Genomic DNA, 21800 nt, shown 5'->3' on the forward strand with positions numbered 1-21800 from the left:
TCTGTTTTCCTGGGTGCCCCTCTTTCTATATACTAAGCAAATCTCACCCCTTCCCATGCCCCGATTTTGTTTAGATGTTAATTTTGAATTTGCCAAAACTTCTGTTTCTAGTAAAGTGTGCTGGCGTCCTTCTGGGTTTTGTATGTGCGATAGAAATGCTGAAAATAAAGAAGATACTTGTAAAACCAATGACTTTTAGTGAATACATTGAAATGGGTTATAAAGAGAGAGAGGTTCAGTAACACAGTAGGGGCCATGCCCCTCGCTGGTTTAGCAATGCATTTGTTTTAAGTCATGCTAATAAAGAATTGGTATATTATATAGGCATTCCAGAGGAAGCCTCTTATCTGGTCGGCGGGTGGAGGGTTAATCGGAGCACTGAATCAGCCATGAGTAAGCATGGGCCAGTCATGGAGTTTGTCACAGCTTCTCAAATGATACTTGACACATGAGATTAACTTGATTCCCCACTGAAGGAGAAAAAAGTGAATGTGGAAATAAACCACAATTGTGATGATGATGCATGCAATACTATTAGTATAGGGTGATGACTAAAATGTTGAATGAAAGGTACCATAATTGTAATATCTTTTTTCTCAATGCTGCAGATGGCGCTCATTGTGCTGACATGTATCCCGAGAGTGATGAAGACCCAGTGTCGGTCAGGAATGCTCGAGAGTACATCTACTTCCTGCTTTGGACCATGCTCGAGTTATAAGCCAATTGGAAAGCCCCAAAGAGCGAGTTCAAGGATGATCCGCTGTCTCTTGTGCAAGAGTAGAGAATTGAGCGCTGAAGTCAACTAGACACGCGCTCTTCACAAACAATGTCGACCACCTTCTGAAATCATGGCAGGGTTATGGAGCACAATGTATAATCCATTGCAAGCTACTTGAGCGGTGGCAGGAGCCTGGCACGGCTTTTCACAAAGTTTCCCGCCTTTTATTTTTCAGTGCAGCTTTTCTCACCGATGAAATTTGTTAAAGGTCTGTGTGGTTGCCCGGTTAGGTTTTTTTTTTTATTGTCTTATTGTTCACTACTTTGCTGTCTCCCAGACAGTGAAGGTTTCCTTGCAGGATTCTCCCTCTCTGTGATGTCACTGAATATGGGACTCGCTCAGTGAGACCATTCAACTAGAGGATGCTCTCACTGTGCCCGTCACTGAAGAATGGTCCTTGCATTATGATGTCTCTTCACTATCAAAGTCTCACCTTGATCTCTCTCACATGGGATTCGTAATGTTACTTTTCCATAGGATTCACTGAAGCACCTCGCTCTATCATTGTAATGTCACTGAGGTAGGAGGAAGGCTTGTGACGTCACTGGGGGAACTGGGCTATCACTGTGATGTCACTAAAGTATGGGGTTCTCAGTGTGATGTCACTCCTGTAGGTCTTTTCACTGTAATACCACAGAAGCATGAAATTCTGTGACTATAAGGTCTCCGAAGTAAAGGCCTCCCAGTTAGATTATGGTGAACTTTGGGACCCTAGCAATGTGACATCAGGGAAAAATGTCAAACTAGCTTTAACCTTGGTGGGGAATGGAAAACACAAACTATGGTTTTGCAGTGGAGCCGTGTGAAAACCTATTGCGTACCAGACACAGTGACCAAGCTGGAAGCATCAGTAAAACTTTATTCCAAAATGAAAGACATTAAGATGTGTTTCGTTTTCACCAATAGGCTGGAGACTTTTGGGGTATGTTAATTTCTAAAGCATTCTCCTCACCACTCCTCGAATACAGGCTAGGATATACATGTTTAACACCATTTCTGACGACCTTACATTAATGCTTGGCATTCACTTCGGTACTCTCTGCTCCTTGTTGCATTACTACAGAAATGTTCCCAAATTGTTCAAGCATAGGTAGAGTGTGCGTAACCGGTTTGTGGAACTCTCTCTAGCATTTTTTAAATTCCATGTCAAATTGCTTGTCAACCATTTTGACTAGATTCTTTAGCCGGGATATGGGCTTTTGGGAATGAAATGAATTGTTAATGAGGCATTTCCATCTGATACCAGATGCCGGGAGATTAATGTCTATTGATGTCAGTTGGTATCTTTATATGAACCAATAGAACTGTTCTGGAAACTCGAGCCAGTAAGTACGACGTCACTAGCAAAAAAAAATCAACGTTAGTAATTTCATTTTCATTATTTTTAAGAATATCAAATTAATCTTATTCTTTTGGTTAAAGTATAAAAATTGCAGCATTTCGGATGTCAGCATTTTTCTATTATTTCCTAGTTCCCTGTAGATGGGGGCCATGGTTGATAAATGTATTGCGGTACGTTCCATATTTGTGTACGCTGGGGCAGGGAAAAAAATCAAGCAGCGGGTGAAATTCTATTTTTTTCTTAATCCTCCTGCAGAATGAATTTGACACTTAAAAACTCACAAGTTCACTCTACAGGTAAACCAGAGAAACTGGTACATTTGGTTGTTTTCACACAGTTCTCTTAGTTTTGTGAACTGTTGATTGTCTCTTTTCTATCCATGGCTGGCGGAAGTAGTTCAGCCACAATCCACTTCTGTTTACAGTTTAATGGGAAAAAAACACCCGGTTGGACTTGTGTGCAAAGCTTTGAATGTAAGACCTGAAACCGTTATATGCTTATAAGGCTGGCAAAGTTTGATAAGGGACTCATAAAGCTAAGTTGCATATGGGACATTATGTGTGTACTGCACGATTGCTTTCTGTACAAATGGAACCACAACTTTTTGTTGTACTACATTTTTCAGAAGATTGATTTTTGTATGTGAATAAAAATTTCTTAAAAGAATAAATGTCTATTTGCAAAGTATGCATTTGTTTCTTTAGTCATTTTTTTCAGATTGGAAACATGTTCGTTATAAGAACATTTCATTAGCAGAGCTGCGAAATAATCGATGGCTCACACAGCACTCCCGATTGACATGTATTTCATGTATCAGTTTTCTAGTGGAAAAGTGTTTTTTTTGGGGGTTTTTTTACACAGCTGTTTTTTTTTTACCAGAAAAGTAAAATGCATTAAGCACTACCCATTCTTTAAGGTTTTTTCATTGTTTGGGACATATGGGATGGTAGAGTGTCCTAGGTACGGTCCACACTTGTTTTATATTCCTGAGGGTCTTATAGGGCCTACATGCAGTTTGCTATCTGTCAAGTTTTATTTGTACCCTCGCCCAAAAGTGCAGTAAGGCCACTAAAAGGTGGTTAGCAGAGAGTAACAAAAAAAATACACACCACAATGAAAGAAATTAATGCCATTGGGTAAAACAACCTTCACCAAAAGGAGAACTATGGTTGTTGTCTATTGTTACGGACGCGCGCAGCACTAAGGTCTTCGCGCTAGCTGCTACATGTCTCACTTGCCTCATACTGTCTCGTTTACAAATTACTTTTTAATCTACTTGCTGAGGATTGTTTGTTGCTCATACCTGCCTTCTGATTTCTGGTCATTGCGCCCCGCACCTTCACTCCTTCAGCCCCTACCCCGGTCCACCACGGGCTTGCCCGATTGTTGTGGAGGGTAGTGAGGGCAGCCGATCATCACTTCCGGTTTGAGAGGGTGCAGTCAGGGGTTAGCGCTTCAGTCTACTTAAGGGATATGCCATTCCCTACGCGCAGTGGTCGCACGCAGCACTAAGGTCTTCCCGCTAGCTGCTACAGGTCTCACTTACCTCATACTGTTTCGTTTTTAAAATACTTTTTAATCTATTTGCTGAGGATTGTTTGTTTCTCATACCTGCCTCCTGATTTCCGGTCATTGCTCCCCGCACCTTCACTCCTTCAGCCCCTACCCCGGTCCACCACGGACTTGCCGATTGTTGTGGAGGGTAGTGAGGGAGGCTGATCATTACTTCCGGTTTGGGAGGGTCGAGTCAGGGGTTAGCGCTCCAGTCTATTTAAGGGATATGCCTTTCCCTACCCGCAGCGGACGCGCCAAAGGCAATCCGAAGGCGCGCCAAAGGCAAGCCCGTCTGCTCCTGTCTGCGCCTGTTCCGTGTCCAGCGCCAGCCATGCTGCTGGTTGCCTCCCTGCTGCTAGGCTATACTGGTCCAGGTCCCAACTATTGGCTTTTAGAAAGGGTTACTGTACCTGCTCTTCACCTTGCAGGCTGCCCTGGCTCTTAACCAACAATTTTAGCTGTGACAATTGCCCGTTTACATTGAGTCCACCTAGTAAACGTCCCCCCGCATGTGTAAGGGGAGTCACGCCTTCTAGCCCCCCTGATTCTATCAAGGCCTGTCTGCTTAATTACAGATCTCTCCCCCACCACGCGGGAGATATTTGGCTCTCCTTTTCTACTCACTCCTGGGATCTTATGTTCTTGACAGAGACGTGGGTCACAGATTCCTCTAATCCTGACCTTAATCTTGCAATTCCCCCAGACTACAGCTTTGTTGGGATTAATCGTACAGGTACTAAGGTGGGAGGAGGGATCGCCGTAATCCTACGCTCCCACTTGAAGATTACATCCAGAAAACTTGCCAACATTGGCTCCATCGAAGCTATGTATTTTACCATCTCGGATGTATCTAACCTAATTTTAGCGGGTGTTCTGGTATATAACCCCCCTGGCGCTCCTTCTTCCTCCCTTACTGAACTCCTCGCTACGATCGCTGACCTTTCCCTGAAGCATCCCCATTTTACTATCCTTGGAGACTTTAACCTACAGGTGGATGATGCCACATGCTCGGAGGCTAGATCTCTCCTGGATACCCTGCATGGCCTGAACTTTTTTCGGCGGGTACAGGGCCCTACTCATCGAGCAGGCCACACTCTTGATCTCTTATTTTCTAACCATTCTGACCTCTCCACCTTACCTCCTTTACCCCTCACCTGGTCTGACCATTACCTGATTCCATTTAGGTTGGCCATTTCCCTGCCACCTGCTAAAGCCAGGGATCATGGCAGGAAATGGTATAAGATTACTTGCGTTGCTCTCAAACCCATTCTTGCTAATTCGATCTGGTAGACCTCTAGTGATCTGAACACCGACATCTCCAATTTTAACACCCGTCTCTCCGTTGCTATTGACGTCATCGCCCCGCTGCAACCCTTATCCTCCTCCAGAACAAAACCCTCAGCGTCCTGGTTCTCCACGTCCTTAAGCACTGAAAGGAGGAATTGTAAAAAGCTTGAGCGTAGCTGGGGACTAACTTATGATTCTGTCGCTAAAGTTACCTATAGCGCTGCGTTAAAAACAAAATTCATAAACTTAAGCGTGCCACAAGGAGAAAATATTTTATCTGTAAAATTAGTGCTGCAGAAAACTCCTCAAAAACTTTGTATAAAATTGTGCAGGAATTTGCAAAACCTTCAGCTCTTGCCTGTTCGATCTGCCCCAATCAAAACCTCTGTGATGGTCTCTCTAATTTTTTTCATGATAAAATTGTTGATATTACTGCTTCTTTTAATCAGGCCCTTCCAATCCCCCCTCCGGATCTTAATTTTCCTTAGGAGTAGGTGTTTGTATCATTTAAAGCTATTTCTATGGAAACTGCTCTGATGAAGTTGCGGCGGTGGAAATCGTGGTCACCGCTGGACCCGGTTCCTGCCCAGGTGTTTAGCACTCTTGCCCCCCTCATTGCCGGCCCATTAATTTCAATCTGGAATTCGTCGTTACTCTTAGGTCAGTTTCCCACCTCATGGAAGCAGGCCATGCTGATCCCCACTTTGAAGAAAGCTGACGCTGACCCTTCGGTGTTCAGCATTTATCGTCTTATCTCGCTCCTCCCCAAACCAGCCAAAGTACTTGAGAAAGTCGTGCAAGGACAACTGGCCGGCTATCTGGAGTCTAGACTATCATTCCATGACTCACAATCCGGATTTAGATCCGGTTACAGTACGGAGACCGCACTGCTGGAGGTAACTGAGACCATTCGTGAATGCATGGATGCAGGCGAGGAGGCCATGTTGGTGCTCCTCGACCTGTCCGTGGCTTTCGATACCGTCTCACTCCCCATTCTGTTAGATAGACTGTCTAGTCTTGGGATACGGGATACCCCTTTGGCCTGGATTAGATCTTTTTTGAGTGGTAGAACTCAGCAGGTCTCTCTCCGGCCTTTTGTTTCAGAGGAAAAACCTCTCAGCTGTTGTGTACCTCAGGGCTCTGCACGGAGCCCTCTCTTTTTTAATGTCTATCTTTCACCTCTGGCTGAGGCAGTTGAATCTTGGGAGGTCAGAGTGATCTCCTATGCTGATGAGACTCAGCTTCTGTTTTCATTTAGAGATCACTCTGAAGGGGGCTTTGCCAACTTTAGACGTAGCCTGACCAACATTTCATTTTGGATGACCCTCAACACCCTCAAGCTCAATACGGATAAAACCGAGGTGTTGTTCGTCAATCGAAGTGCCCCACTTTCCTCTCTACTGTGGTGGCCATCTGAGATTAATCCTCCACCGGTACCAGTAAAATCTGCTTGAAATTTGGGTTTCCAATTTGACAATGAACTGTCATGTAAGACTCTAATTAATAAGGTCACCTCTGCATGTTTTAGTAAACTCTGTATGATTAGTAAAATTCTCCCTTTCCTGTACCTGGACTCACGTAGGACCGTCATCTATGCCCTTATCACTTCTCACCTGGATTACTCCAATAGCCTCTATGCAGAAGCCCCAGCCAATCTGATTAAACAGCTGCAGATTGTACAGAATGCCGCAGCAAGGCTAATATGCAATATCCCCTATCGCCACTTAATTACCCCTCATCTGATGAAGCTTCACTGGCTACCAGTTACCTATCGCATCCAATTTAAATCCTTGGTCCTGACTTTCAGGGCACTAAACGGCCTTGGCCCTGCCTATCTCAAATGTAGGCTAAAGCCTGTTTAGTTGGCCCGAGCTCTCAGATCCAATCATCTTCGCCTTCTCCACCCTCCCCGTTTTCGCCGCTCCAGAACGGGGGGAAGAGCTTTTGCTGTTGGGACTGCTAAACTGTGGAACAGCCTACCATTGTGTCTGCGGCTGACCGAATTTTGAATCTTTGTTCCGGTGCAATTTGAAAACATGGCTGTTTTCCACCCTCTAGCCGTGTTAGCCATTCCTCCTGCCTGTAGTCCATAGCGCCAGGAAACCCCTGTTGGGGGTATCTGGTGCTTTATAAGCTTCTAAAATAAAACAATTAAAAAATGGCACGAGGGATAGCCTGCTGGTCAAATCAGGACTGGTTCAAACATGTTTCGTGTTACATGCCAAGTGGCATTTTGCTACCCTTGTATTTACAATTCAAATACTCCCAGCTCCCATTTATAATAGGCTCTATTCGCTCTGAGCAAGCATATATTTAGCATCTCATCAAAGGAATAATCACTGTCAGGATGAAACTGTCAGGAATTGCCATACTGCGCCTGCATTGCATAGAAACTACATTTCCCATGATTCCTCACGCTACATGCAGGAAGTACTTTAGGGATCGGGACACGCTTCCTGTTGCGTGTTATTCTGTTTTTTGTTTCTTGCTGCTTTGGGCGTGAGAGAGGTCTTCGTCACGCCGTGTTCCTGGATTGCTGTTCGAGGCTTTGTTTCGCGGCTTTCTCGCTTCAGAATCCAAGGTAGAATTCCTTGTGTTCATTTGTTCGGCGAGCGCTGCCTTCCGCCGCTCAGACCGAAAGGTTCTCTCATATTTCCTATTTGAGATGTTGCGAAGTGCATTAGCAGGCTCCTATTAGTCTCCGTTTTTTCTTTAATTTTGAACTGACTTCCTGGGGAACGTTTTCAGTTCTTTAAGAGACTTGCTAATGACTTGATATTTCATTTTTGTGGTTTTGGCTTTCTACTACTCACGCGGAACGCTGTGGTGGCATCAACTACGCGCTGCCGTGTTTGTGGAGTTCCGAAATGAAAGAGGGAGGAGAGAATAGCGGAGCGCTGTGGTGGCCACAACTACGCGCTACCGTTTATTGGATTGACTTAATATTTGAAACATTGTGGAAAGGATTCAGAACGTGTTAGTGATCGCAACTACACGTATTGGTTTGATTTTTCTTTTCTTTGGTAAACTGCTCGAGTCTAGCGGAACCATCAGGAGCGGAGTGTTGTGGTTCTTGCCTCCTACACACTACCGTATCCTAAATTCTTCATCCAGAATCATCGGTCTATTTGCATGACTGTTCCTATATGGTTCCCCGATGTTCTCTTCCTTCATAATTATTTTGCGGTATGTTGTAGTGTAGAAAACTTAGTTTTGCCCCTCATACACCAAGAGATGTTCTAACTTGTTGTGTTTCAAATAGGCATTTTTTGATCGCAAGAAGAGAGGGAGAAGAGGCTGATTCAGAGTATCCTGTTACTTATAAGAAGGTATACCGGGTTGCATTAGAGAGAATTCATGAGAGTAGCATTTTTTATTGATTGTTGTTGCTTATGAAGGTATCATTTGTCGTGTCAGGTTTCCCTTTCCCTGCTGACCCCTTCCTTTCCCTCCCCTTCTTCTCTCTTCCTATTTTTCCCTCTCCTAATGACTCGAACACCCTGTGTTACATATTCGGGGTGTTGGTGACATTTGGAGGTGGAGCATTTTATACAACTGGATTCTGTGGAGATAAAATCTGACAAACAGCCAAGCAGAAGTGAATTCATTATTACTTAACACTTCCAAGAAGGTCAATTTATCACACTATTTTTAGCAAAAATTAACCTCCCCCACTGAACCATATTTTTAATAAATATAAAAGATACCTTTGAATTGGCTTTGTAGTATCTTCAAAGGTCGTAGCAGCCTCTACAGTGAAGATATTATTTGGTAGCTAGTGACATACAATTGTTAATATTTATCATGTACCTTAAGAACTCAGCTTTGGGAAGTAAAAAGAGACACTTAGGGCTAGCTTAGCAAATTTTCCAAAATAGTTTTTCTATATGTCAAAATAGTTTCTGTTGACATTCCCTGCTGTCGATTTTTTAGTTTTCAGCTAGTGAGGCTACAGTGGTAGATCAGAAGTCAGGCTTTTAGTTACACACATAAACTGCAGCCCACATGTGACATTTACTTTTTATGCCACTGGTGCATTTGCTTTAATATGTTGCTGTGGTCTTACTTAAAATTTAAATATGCCAGTGTATCAGAACAAGGTGTCTCTTTGCCTACCTTTCCTCATTATGTTAGCAACGTGGAATCAGAACACAATATACAGTACATGGTAAAGTTGGGACCCTAAATGGTTGTGCACTACATGCAAATCTTCTCCTGTAAATGATGTGTAATATGGATTCACTAGTTGACTTCAGGGATATGAAAACAATCAAGAATTTCTCAGTACACATAACATTGCTCGAGAAGATGTGAATGTAGTATTGTGTGTGGAATATATATATATATATATATATATATATATATATATATATATATATATATATATATATTCTCCTTCCGATCACCAGGCCCATAGGTAGTTGGTGCATTATGCCAGTGGAGCATACTGGCCGTATTAATTTGTATCTAGAAGCAAATTAAAACGCACTCTTAGGGGAAATATACTGGTAGATAGAATTTATTAAAGTTACGCATTTCGACTGCAAAGCAGTCTTGGTCACAGTTAAAACGTGTCTCTCGAATAATTTATATCTACTAGTATATTTCCCCTGAGTGTGTTTTACTTTGCCTTTGGATACAAATAATATATATATATATTTTGAAAGGAGGGGTTACAGGAAAGGCTCACTTTGATTGTTGTTTTATTTTCCTTAAGGTATTATTTGGAACAGACTACCAGTCCCACAATTCAATGCTGACACTCACCTGAGATTGGATGTGATGATTAAAGAAAGGGGCAAAAGACTGGTGTCTGCATATGTTTGGCGAGCATTTTGGAGCAGAAAAGCCTTTGATAAAGGGAGGATTCCTGAAACGCGTCAGGCTCTGCTGATGCAAGTGGCGCCTTGGTTCTCCCCCAGAACTTGAACGCGCTGTCTGTGAGTGCACCCTGCACCTTGGGTAAACTGTGAACCTTAAAATATGCGGCCGACCCGGCCGAGGGTGCACCGCCGCGAACTGTTTGGCGGTTCTGCTGCTGGTCCTTGGATCGGCGCTTTGGAACATTCTGGCGTTATTTTGAAAGGAGGAGTTACAGGAAAGGCTCACTTTGATTGTTGTTTTATTTTCCTTAAGGTTTGCCATCCAGCCCACTGGGGTATTATTTGGAACAGACTACCAGTCCCACAATTCAATGCTGACACTCACCTGAGATTGGATGTGATGATTAAAGAAAGGGACAAAAGACTGGTGTCTGCATGTTTGGCGAGCATTTTGGAGAAGAAAAGCCTTTGATAAAGGGAGGATTCCTGAAACGCGTCAGGCTCTGCTGATGCAAGTGGCGCCTTGGTTCTCCCCCAGAACTTGAACGCGCTGTCTGTGAGTGCACCCTGCACCTTGGGTAAACTGTGAACCTTAAAATATGCGGCCGACCCGGCCGAGGGTGCACCGCCGCGAACTGTTTGGCGGTTCTGCTGCTGGTCCTTGGATCGGCGCTTTGGAACATTCTGGCGTTATTTTGAAAGGAGGAGTTACAGGAAAGGCTCACTTTGATTGTTGTTTTATTTTCCTTAAGGTTTGCCATCCAGCCCACTGGGGTATTATTTGGAACAGACTACCAGTCCCACAATTCAATGCTGACACTCACCTGAGATTGGATGTGATGATTAAAGAAAGGGACAAAAGACTGGTGTCTGCATGTTTGGCGAGCATTTTGGAGCAGAAAAGCCTTTGATAAAGGGAGGATTCCTGAAACGCGTCCGGCTCTGCTGATGCAAGTGGCGCCTTGGTTCTCCCCCAGAACTTGAACGCGCTGTCTGTGAGTGCACCCTGCACCTTGGGTAAACTGTGAACCTTAAAATATATATATATATATATATATATATATATATATATATATATATATATATATATATATATATATATATATATATATATATATTAACGCTCAAGCACGCAGCAGACACCACGCTTGACGACACCATGTGCTGGCCAAAAAGTTTATTAAAGTCAGCCCTTCGGACGCATTTTCGCCTGACCCGCAGGCTTGATCACCGAAGGCTTATGTCTCATAGCGGCCATTATAAACGCTGTGCAAGAAGAGCCCAATCACGTGAAAATTGAACTACAACGAGAGAGACATAGATAACAGACTCGTAGTTCATGACATACAACGCATGTCGAGACATTAATACAACACGATTATACATTAGATAAATTGCAGGATTTAAGCATTGCTGAAATGAAGGATTGATTGAAAAAATTGGAAACAACAATCAAAGAAAGAAAGGCACAGAACTTCTTACGTGACAAACTAGACTATGAGCGAGGTCAGATATACACGTTCGCAAGAAAATTTGACATATTGAGGAAACAAAAATTGAATTTATAAGCAACAAGGCCTGGCCCGCAATCTAATGCTAGCAGTATTTTAAGCTCGGGAGTTGATCCGGACCTGGATGAGGGTCACAATCGATCAAATAAATCAGTGGTTCCGTCGGTTCTGGATGAATTCGCTTTTTTAGAGGAGGAACGGAGGTTCAAGCTCAGACCCAGACAACAAGTATCATACGGAAAGCCGAAAGGAAGAGGCAGAGGCAACGGAGGCGTAAAGGCAGGAAACAATACCAACGCAGCCTCAAGGAAAAGGAACAAATAAGCTTGGACATTACTATGAAAGATATGACTATTATCAACCTAACACAAACACCCCTCACGGACAAGGAAGAACAGATCTTGAAACTTGGCCTCTCTTTCTGCCCACCAGAAGAATTCAACTATGTGGACACAAGGGTGGATTCGTATAAATTCGTAAGATCACTGAAACTGAAGAAGTTTTTTGCACTGAATAAACATCAGAAAAAAATAGCCCCATATGTAACTGTGGGTAATTTAATCTTAAATGACAATTTGTCAGTGGCAGACATGGACATGCTGCTAGATCTGCGAGATATTGACTTTTCACCAGTAAATGACTCAGATACACAACCAATGGCATTAAATGTTGGTCCAGAAGCAGAAATACCGACAACCAGTAGCCATGCAAGACAAGTGGCATTGGAACAAGATGTGGACATTGGGAGCAGTGTCCCTACAGACTTTAGATCTAGCTCTAAATGTGTTCCTTTAAATGCATGAGATGTAGTGGATGTGTTCCATGAATTGATTACGAATTATTTAAAAAATCTAGAAAAATGCACCAGTGTACAACATAAAGTTTTCATAAAGCAAGAAAAAGAGTTTGATGCTTTATTTACCAAATTGAAAACTGACAAATTGTATGGTTCGAGATGCGGATAAGGGGGGGAACATTGTCCACTGGGATAAAGAAAAGTATTTAACGGAAGCCCATAAACAATTAAATAATCTGAGTAATTACATCAAAATCTCAGCGAAAGAAATGAGCAGTTATGATGTGTACAATAGCCAACTACAAGAGTGGCATAGTCTAAATCTTTTGACCAGAGAAGAGCTCCAATTTTTGAAAGTTTCCAACCCAGTGACCCCAGGTTTTACCTTATTCCAAAGGTACACAAAAGCGCAGATAATCCCCCAGGGCGGCCTATCATCTCCGCCATAGGAGGAGCATTAGAAAATACATTGCGCTATATTGACTCCTTTCTCTGTCCTATTGTAAAACAATTCCCATCACACATCAAAGACTCGAGAGACTTCCTACGGAAAATCTATGATCTTCCGTGGGAAAAGGATCTTCTTTTGGTGACTATTGATGTCACCACGCTTTATACTAGTATCAAGCTTGAGGATGGCCTACGGACGATCAAACATTTTTTGAAAGACCGCCCTATTAATCTTTGGGCTCATACTCAGATGATAATTTCAATGGCATCTGTATGTTTAAAAAACAACTTCTTCTTTGATTGGGTCCTGTACAAACAAATCTGTGGAACCGCGATGAGCACCTGCTTCGCCCCCAGCTATGCGAATTTGCATATGAGCTGGTGGGAGGAGCAGATGGTCCTAGCGGAGTTCCCCGAGGAATGGGAGACTCATATCCTAGATTGGAGTCGCTATATTGATGATCTTTTTATTGTTTGGAGGCGAACCGAAGAATCAGCTCGAGGTTTTATCAGAAAACTCCAGAACAACAATTTGAATCTGAAATTCACTAGTAACATCAGTGCAACATCATTAAACTTTTTAGATCTAACAGTTTTTGTCAAAGACTCCAAACTGCATTCCAATTTGTACAGGAAGCCTACAGCTGGAAATACACTGCTTCACGCCGCAAGTTTCCATCCGAAAAGTCTGATAAAAAGTATTCCTTATGGAGAGAGCCCTAGAGCAATACGTAATTGTAGTGATGCAGCAAACCTGGAAGCAGAACTCACTACACTCAGCTCAAGGTTCAAGGAAAGAGGTTATACAGATGACGACAAACATAGCTCGATCAGTAAAGCCAAGGAAAGGAGCAGAGAAGATATTCTATTTAACAACAGCAAAGCAAAGAAGAAAACGCAATACCCCTAATAGCCAGGTTAGAATGATCACCACCTACAATCGAAAGCATAGGGAAGTCAGAAGCATTCTAAACAGACACTGGCATTTGATCTACAATGATCCAATATTACAACCATTAGTTTCAAAGAGACCAGCAATAACGTTTAGAAAAGCGAGGTCTTTCAAACAGATGGTAGTCTCTAATATGCTTCCACAGAAAGCTAAAGCAGGTGCTACAACATGGCTAAAAAGAAAACCCGGGTTTGTAAAATGTTCAAAGTGCAAAGCCTGTAGGCAAGGGAAAAACACGCAGTCATATACATCAAGCCTGTCAAAAAGGGAGAAAAAGATCAGAGGCTATTTTACGTGTAAAACAGATTATGCCATCTACGTGCTTCAGTGCCCATGTGGCCTGAGGTACGTGGGGAGCACAATCAACCCTGTTCACATAAGAACCCTACAGCATATGAGGGCTATAAGGAATGCAGGCAAAGCTTACCCAGTTGCTCGTCATTTTGAGCTAGAACACAATAAAGATGACACAGGGCTAATCTATTTTGTAATAGATAATGTGCCGCCAAGTATCCGAGGTGGGGACAGGGAGAAAAAATTAAGACGCCTTGAATCTCAATATTTTGTTGAATTAAATACCAAAGTTCCGATGGGTTTGAACGTAGAAGAGGACCTGATCACTCATTTGTAAAAATTTCCGTAATATTGTAATGTTCATTAAATAATGAAATTTATGAAATGGATAGGGCTGCCCCGCTAAGTTCGATTTTAAGGTTTTATGTAGGTTTTTTATAATTCAAATACTTTGTAACACGGGAGGGATTGGGGTTTCACTTACACAAGGAGAGAGTTATAAAATGAAATGCATATATGCCCACTGGGGCAAAACCTATGAGGAACAGCTATAAGAGACATACTGTATATGCAATGTACTTAATGAGCCCACTAGGGCAATATTTTTAGTGCCTAATATACGTTTGGGATTGAAATATCTGTGCGCACTTGCGCATATGCCCAAAAAGAATGTTAGCATGACTAAAAGGTTAATGCGAAATAGGCACCTTCGAGTCAGGACAAATAAAGTTGCATTTGAATAAAGCGGGAAAAGAAAGAAAAAAAGCACCCCTTTAGTTACAAAGAATGGGGCAAGCATTAGGACTGAGTGAATTGATAAAAATGTACATAATCGTGCTGTAAGCGCATGTACAGCAATGCTTAAATCCTGCAATTTATCTAATGTATAATTGTGTTGTATTAATGTCTCGACATGCGTTGTATGTCATGAACTACAAGTCTGTTATCTATGTCTCTCTCGTTGTAGTTCTATTGTCACGTGATTGGGGTCTTGTTGCACAGCATTTATAATGGCCGCTATGAGACATAAGCCTTCGGTGATCAAGCCTGCGGGTCAGGCGAAATGCGTCCGAAGGGCTGACTTTAATAAACATTTTGGCCAGCACATGGTGTCGTCAAGCGTGGTGTCTGCTGCGTGCTTGAGCGTTAATGTCCAGGACCTGACTACGGAAGTCTTTTCACAACGACACACCTGCTGATATATAAAATTACCAAAGATTTAAGATAAGTTACAGTTAGGAAAACTTTATTTATTATTGCTATGCAAAACCAACTTAAACAACACAAATCTTAGAAATTCAAAAGTTAGTCATAACTTCGTTTGTAGTTTGCGCTCCATCCAAAACTTACTATAACTTGCGTACCTACATACACAGTGTTGTCAACTCACTACCCACACTAAATTAACTTTAACTCGGCCCACTAACATGCACAGTGTTCTCCTAAATGATATCATTTAAGATGTCATGAGTGCTATGATTTAACATGCTGTAAGTGATGTAATATGAAAGGGTATAAGCAGTGGATAGGGAAGGCGCAAGTTATAGTACTCACGTGCTGGAATTTGGATTGGACAATCAACACATTGTTCATCTTTTTCAGAGAGGAATAAATGTGGATAACATCTTGTTTCTAGTGTTTTTTTCCCCCCAGACGCTTATCAGGTCCCCTTTAGCTTCCCTCATCTGATACAGTTCTAAAGCATCACCCATCATGTCTCTTGAGTGTGGTTTATGTGTGTATACTATAATGTTCATATATTTGTTCACATTGTTCTTCTCGTCTGTTCATATTGTCCTGTTAGATTTGCTTTTTCAACTGATAAGTATGTAGAGGCGATGTAGTTTGCAACATCAAAATCTTTATAGTAGATGTTTTTGTTAAGGTAATGTAGTATTTTCTGAAATTTCAATGGTAAATAATTCTTGGCATTTATTTTTGTGAGTAAGTACTCAGTTGACTAAAATCATGAAAAGTTCCTCTATTTTGCATTCAATTCCTAGAGTGGTTATGTTTTTCCTGAAATCTAATGAGAGAAAAACAACTTTTCATTTCAGTGCGCACACTAATTCATGTGGCTGAATGTTTCTAGATTGTGGTTGCATTCTGACTATGGTTTGAAAAGGATGCACTGTTTGAATTAAAATGCTTTTATATACATTCCGTTGCTTTAGTTCTGAAGGGACTGATATTTTTCCAATGGTTATGAATTCCATGTGAAGGCATGAAGCTATGGTCTAGTTTTTCAAGGCAAAATATCACTGTATCCGAAAAGATTGTATATTTCTTCTGCACAAAGAAAGCATTGCAACAAATGCAAATCTGATTTCAGAAACTGATTCCTGAAATTCATGAATAGTCATTTTGTAATAGGCCAAGTCCATTTAAGAATTTTCTGATTCATTCTGAGTAACGGCAACGCTTGGACAATTATTCTCAGAGAGTAGATTTAAGTCTTTAGATTGGATATAGTCTGTAATATTGTTGGCTTGTGCTGGATTTGAGGGAAGTAGAGCATAATTTAGTGCTTCCAGTTGTAATTAAGGTATTTTGACAGAGTATAATGCCCACACAGGTTTTCTTAATGTTGAATGATATGTGGAGAACATATTGATATGATGGAATGTGGTGACACACACAATTTCTCAAACAACCTAAAGAATGTCCATGGAGGCTGGTAATGGTCTGAAATATCTGATATATGGTCTGATATATGGTCTGAGGATTGCGGGGAGTTGGCGGCTGCCGACCCCACCAATATTTTTTTGAGACTATAAGTTCCTGGTGTCCTACTGTTTAAATCGAGCAGCACAATCTATTAATTTATCAACTGAGCAATGTTTTTAGAATGAAATGCTATTTTGAAAACATGTAATATTGCCGATTTTGCACACTTCGATTCCTTTTTGCTAAATATTCATCTTTTAACTAAGTAATGTTTTTAGAATGAAATGCGATTTTAAAAACATATAATATTGCCGACTTTGCACATTTATATGCTGTTACCTTGCTCCCGCCTTGGTCCCCACAGCTGTGTGCTGTTTGAGTGGAGGGCGTGGAGACCGGGCACTAGAACGCGCAGGGCGTCCCCGGCAGCACATGGGGCGGAGCTGATCACGAGCTCCGCTCTCTATATAAACAATGTGTCAGCGCACGTGCAGCGGGCGAGCGCAGCGGGCGCGCCTAAGGCAAGCCCGTCTGCGCCCGTCCGCGCCTGTCCCGTGCCCAGCACCGGTCACTCTGCCCTAATCGACCCGTTAGTATGCCGCAGATGGTCCAGAGAAAGTCTCTTGGACTTAAGACCCTCTACAGTTGCTAAACACTCTAGACTTAACCCTGCGCTACCCCCAGACCGCTTCACCTGCTCTAACTGTCGCTTTTCTCTCCATCTCCCTGCGCTCCGCTCCATTAAGTACACGAGAGAGACACCCCCCGCCCCATCACGTGAACTAAAAGCCTGCCTAGTGAATTGTCGTTCATTGCCCAAACACGCCAGTGACATCTAGCTTGCTATTACATCGAACGCTTGGGACGTAATGTTCCTGACAGAAACTTGGACGAAAGAAGCCTCAAATCCAGATATTGCGATGGCAGTCCCCCCTGACTATGAATATGTCGGGCTAAATAGACCCGGTAGAAAGACGGGGGGAGGAATAGCTCTTATCCAGAGATCCCACTGGAAAATTTTGTATAGAAAACTAGCTAATCTGGGCCCGATTGAGGCTATGTACTTTAGCATCTTTGAGGCCTCTCTCCTAATATGTGCCGGGGTGCTAGTCTATAATCCCCCCAACACCCCTCCCACCCACATTACGAAATTAGTTACAATTCTGGCTGACCTCTCTCTAAAACATCCCCACTTTACGGTCCTCGGGGACTTTAATCTTCATATAGATGACAATAACTGCGCAAAGGCATGCTCTCTAGTACAGACTATGGCGGACATTAATCTCTGTCAGAAAGTTGTGGGCCCCACACACACTGCTGGTCACACTTTGGACCTCATCTTTACGAACCTACCTGTCCTCTCTACCCTCGCCCCTCTACCAGTGACATGGTCAGACCACTTTATGATTCCTTTTAAAATCACTGCCTCTCCTTCCGCGACTTCCACCTGTAGGACGGAGAAGGTTGGAAGAAAGTGGTTTAAAGTAACGATGGAAGCCATGAAGCCGGCACTTGCCGAGCTCAATTGGCAACCCTCCGCAGATATAAATGAGGACGTAGTAAACCTAGATCACTATTTTACCACGGCCATTGATAGTATTGCTCCCCTCACTGTTCTTTCCTCAGCCAGAACCAAACCCTCTGCACCTTGGTTCTCTCAACTGCTAAGGGAAGAAAAAACAAATGCAAAAGGCTAGAACGCCTCTGGCGCCGCACCTACGATTTAGAGGCTTAAACAAATTACAGAATGGCGCTAAAAAAATTCAATAAAATCAAACAAAATGTCATGAAAGAATATTTCGCTAGCAAAATCAAATCAGCAGACAATTCAGCTGAGGTGCTCTTTCAAATTGTGAAAGATTTTACTAAACCTGCGGCCCTCTCCCACACAACTGAGCCCTGTCAAGAACTCTGTGACGGACTGTCGGATTTTTTTCATGAGAAAATTAATCGCATCTATGATTCTTTTAATGTAGTTAAAAGACCTGACACTGAGGTCACACCAGGGCATACTTTTAATAAAGGCATTAGGTTAAGTGCATTTAAAACTATCAACTTAGATGCAGCACTGAAGAAACTTCAGCTTTGTAAATCGGGCTCACCTTTAGATCCCATGCCAGCTCAAGTCTTTTCTGCAGTGGCCCCGGCGGTGGTACAACCCCTTGTAACAATATGGAATTCTTCTCTTCTATCTGGTCAGTTCCCGGAGACCTGGAAACAGGCCATTCTCATTCCCCTCCAAAAAAACCTAAAGCGGACCCCACAGTACTCGGTAACTATCGCCCGATATCATTGCTTCCTAAACCAGCTAAAATCTTGGAAAAAATAGTCCAAGAACAACTCTCTGACTATCTAGAAAGCAATGATCTCCTTCATGATTCACAAACCGGATTCAGGAAAGGGTATAGTACCGAGACAGCACTTCTAGAAGTCTCAGAAACCGTGCGGGAGAGTGTGGACAGGGGCGAGGCAGCCATGAAGGTGCTCCTCGACCTGTCCGCAGCTTTCGACACGGTCTCCCATGCCATCCTTCTTAACAGACTCCGCGAGCTGGGGATCTGTGACACCCCTCTAGCCTGGATCACTTCCTTTTTATCGGACAGTACACAACAGGTATGGTGCCGTCCTTTTTGGTCCAAAGACAAAAAACCACTGGGCTGTGGGCTACCCCAAGGATCTGCTCTCAGTCCCCTCTTTTTTAACGTGTATATCGCACCCCTAGCAAAGGTGATTGAGACATCTGGGGTTAGAGTGATCTCATATGCTGATGATACTCAGCTCATCTTTTCCATCAGAGACCACTCACCCCTTGGTTTTATAAATCTTAAAACCTGTCTCTCGAACATTGTTGCGTGGATGACTTTGAACACGCTAAAACTCAACACGGATAAAACAGAGGTACTGTTTTTTAATCAAGCAAACCCCATGCCACCCACCTCATGGTGGCCAGTAGATCTCAATCCACCACCCTCCCCAGTAAAGACAGCTCGCAATCTTGGAGTTCAATTCGACAGTGAATTATCTTTCAAAACCCAAATCCAGAAAGTCACCTCTTCATGCTTTGGTAAATTACACATGCTAAAAAAGATCTCACCCTTTCTCCCCGCTGAGGCTATGAAGACAGTGACCCACGCCTTGATCACTTCACATCTGGACTATGCGAACAGTCTATATCTCGGACTCCCTGCCTACTTACTACACAGGCTGCAGGTGGTGCAGAACGCCGCAGCTAGGCTGATCTGTAAAGTCCCTTACTGCCACTCCATTGCACCCCATCTTAGGAAGTTGCATTGGCTTCCAATCTCTGCTCGCGTCAGATTCAAGGCCCTCATACTAGTCTTTAGGGCCCTGAATGGCAAAGGCCCTTTATATCTGAGGCAGCGACTAAAACTGGTTCATTCGTCCCTCAACCTCAGATCAAACCATCTCCAGCTCCTACTCCCCCCCCCAGATTCCGCCTTGCTAGGAGGGGTGGCAGAGCATTTGCAGTAGTTGTATCAAAAATATGGAACTCCCTACTCATCAGTCTCCATCTTGTTGACACTGAATCCCAATTCAGGGGCAAACTAAAGACCTTTCTATTCTCTGGCTGCTAATTCCTCCCTCCTGCTTATTCGCAATCCTTAGCGCCGGGACACCCCCATTGGGGGTAGCCGTGCGCTCAACAAATGTCAATAATAATAATAATAATAATAATAATAAAATACAGTCATCTACATTATGGAAAAGTCTTTTTTTTTGTTTAAGTAGTGATGACATTTTAAATCTCATTAGAAATGTCCGCAGCCTTAGAATGGATGTGTTTCTGATATTAAAAATAGAAGTGCAAGTCCATTCATATACGTGCTTCTTCATTTCATATTGTTTTTGATTGACTTGGGTTTTTTATGGCTTTCATGGCTGACTGAAAGCACAATCATTCTGTTGATGGTAACTCTGTTCATGAAAGTATGGTTCAGTGCTTGACGTGTGTGTCCAACTTCCCTGAAAGATGTTACAGAAGTGTAGTATTGGTAGTTGTTTATTCAGTACTTTATGCCTATTTAGTTTGTAAATAAATGGTCAAGGGTTATGACTCGATTCATTATGAAAATGAAGAGTTTCGTTTTGACATGAAATGCTTTTTCAAAAATATGTTGAAAATATTGTCTCTGTATGAGTTTCTCTGTCATTTTCCTGATAAAAGCAAGTGTTTGAAGCAGATTTTTCAGGACACGCCTTTCATACTGCTTTTCTGTAATACTCCTAATGTTGTCTCTTCTTGTGAAATTGTGTATTTGTTTTGAATAGCCAGCATTTTCTTTGTTGGAATAGTGGACTGTTAATGGTGCTTTCTTTGTCAATTACTTATTAACCTTTTTACTACTAACGTTATGATGTATGGAAACATTGGAAAATGTAATTGTAGTCGTACCAGTACTGTTGTTTGTCCTTGAGCGTTCCCCTTCTCCTTGGTTCAATATTGTTTTCCTCCTCTCTCAGTAGTAAAATTTCCTTTTTTTACTTCTACAGCTATTGACTTTCAGGTATTATGTTCAAAGTGGGTACATTTGTATTTGTTTTCTTATATTATTTTAGAAACAGTATTTCATATAGAACTGTACCCGTTTTATGTAGAAATATATAGATGGCTGTGAACAGATACATTTTCAATTTTGCTGTTGTCTTTGAAGTAGAAATTGATCTCTATTGCTTTCCAACAGTCAGCAGAGTCTCTATGGCTGTTGGTAATATTTAGTAGTTTTGGACTGTGTTTATAGCCCAATTTGTGTTAATAGCCAGTCACATAATGAACTACTTACTAATTTATTTTCTTAATTTTTCTATTGAGTTTGTTGTCATGTGACCAGAAATGTGTATTTCAAAAGCCTAATACTTGTTAATGGTCACTGCTGCACACTAGTTTATTTTCTTACCTCATGTTGTTATATGGTAGTATTGGGCTACATTAAATTACATTAATGACTCAAATTCTATTCAAGCCAATAATAGGCCTTCTTTCACAATTAAGTTGTTTGTGTGATGTCGTTTCCTAAGGACCAATGATCTAACTTGTTATATAGTTGCTTGTCTGCCTCTGTGTTCTTTATGCTTATATGTCAGTGCATGTGCACCATGGTTAGGGTTTGATTTGTTGGGCACAGTTTCATTTTTTGACCAGACAGCATGCTAAGGAAGTAGGTGTTGAAAATTATTTAGGTTTGAAAGGAGTTGACTTAACATGGATTGGTGAAAGAGGTTTGAAATAGAATCAGTACTCCCTCTACTTTCTTCTTATTGTAAATGGGAACATCAGTTTTATGGTAATCCACTGTTGTGGCAATGATATTGGGGACGTAACTGGAG

General features: G+C 42.2%; 1 protein-coding gene across 1 annotated transcript in view; it reads left to right on the top strand.

Annotated features, from left to right (window-relative positions):
- The window catches only part of LOC147683491 (putative serine protease K12H4.7), a 599324-nt gene extending 596517 nt beyond the window's left edge, over window positions 1-2807 (top strand). The window contains exon 9 of the mRNA XM_086943904.1: window positions 609-2807. Within this exon, the coding sequence (XP_086800030.1) occupies window positions 609-718 (110 nt within the window). The 3' untranslated portion in view covers window positions 719-2807. The remainder of the gene's footprint in view (window positions 1-608) is intronic.
- The last annotated feature ends 18993 nt before the right edge of the window (window positions 2808-21800 follow it).

Source organism: Lissotriton vulgaris, chromosome 11 (genome assembly GCF_964263255.1).
Source record: "Lissotriton vulgaris chromosome 11, aLisVul1.2, whole genome shotgun sequence".
Lineage (NCBI taxonomy): Eukaryota > Metazoa > Chordata > Amphibia > Caudata > Salamandridae > Lissotriton > Lissotriton vulgaris.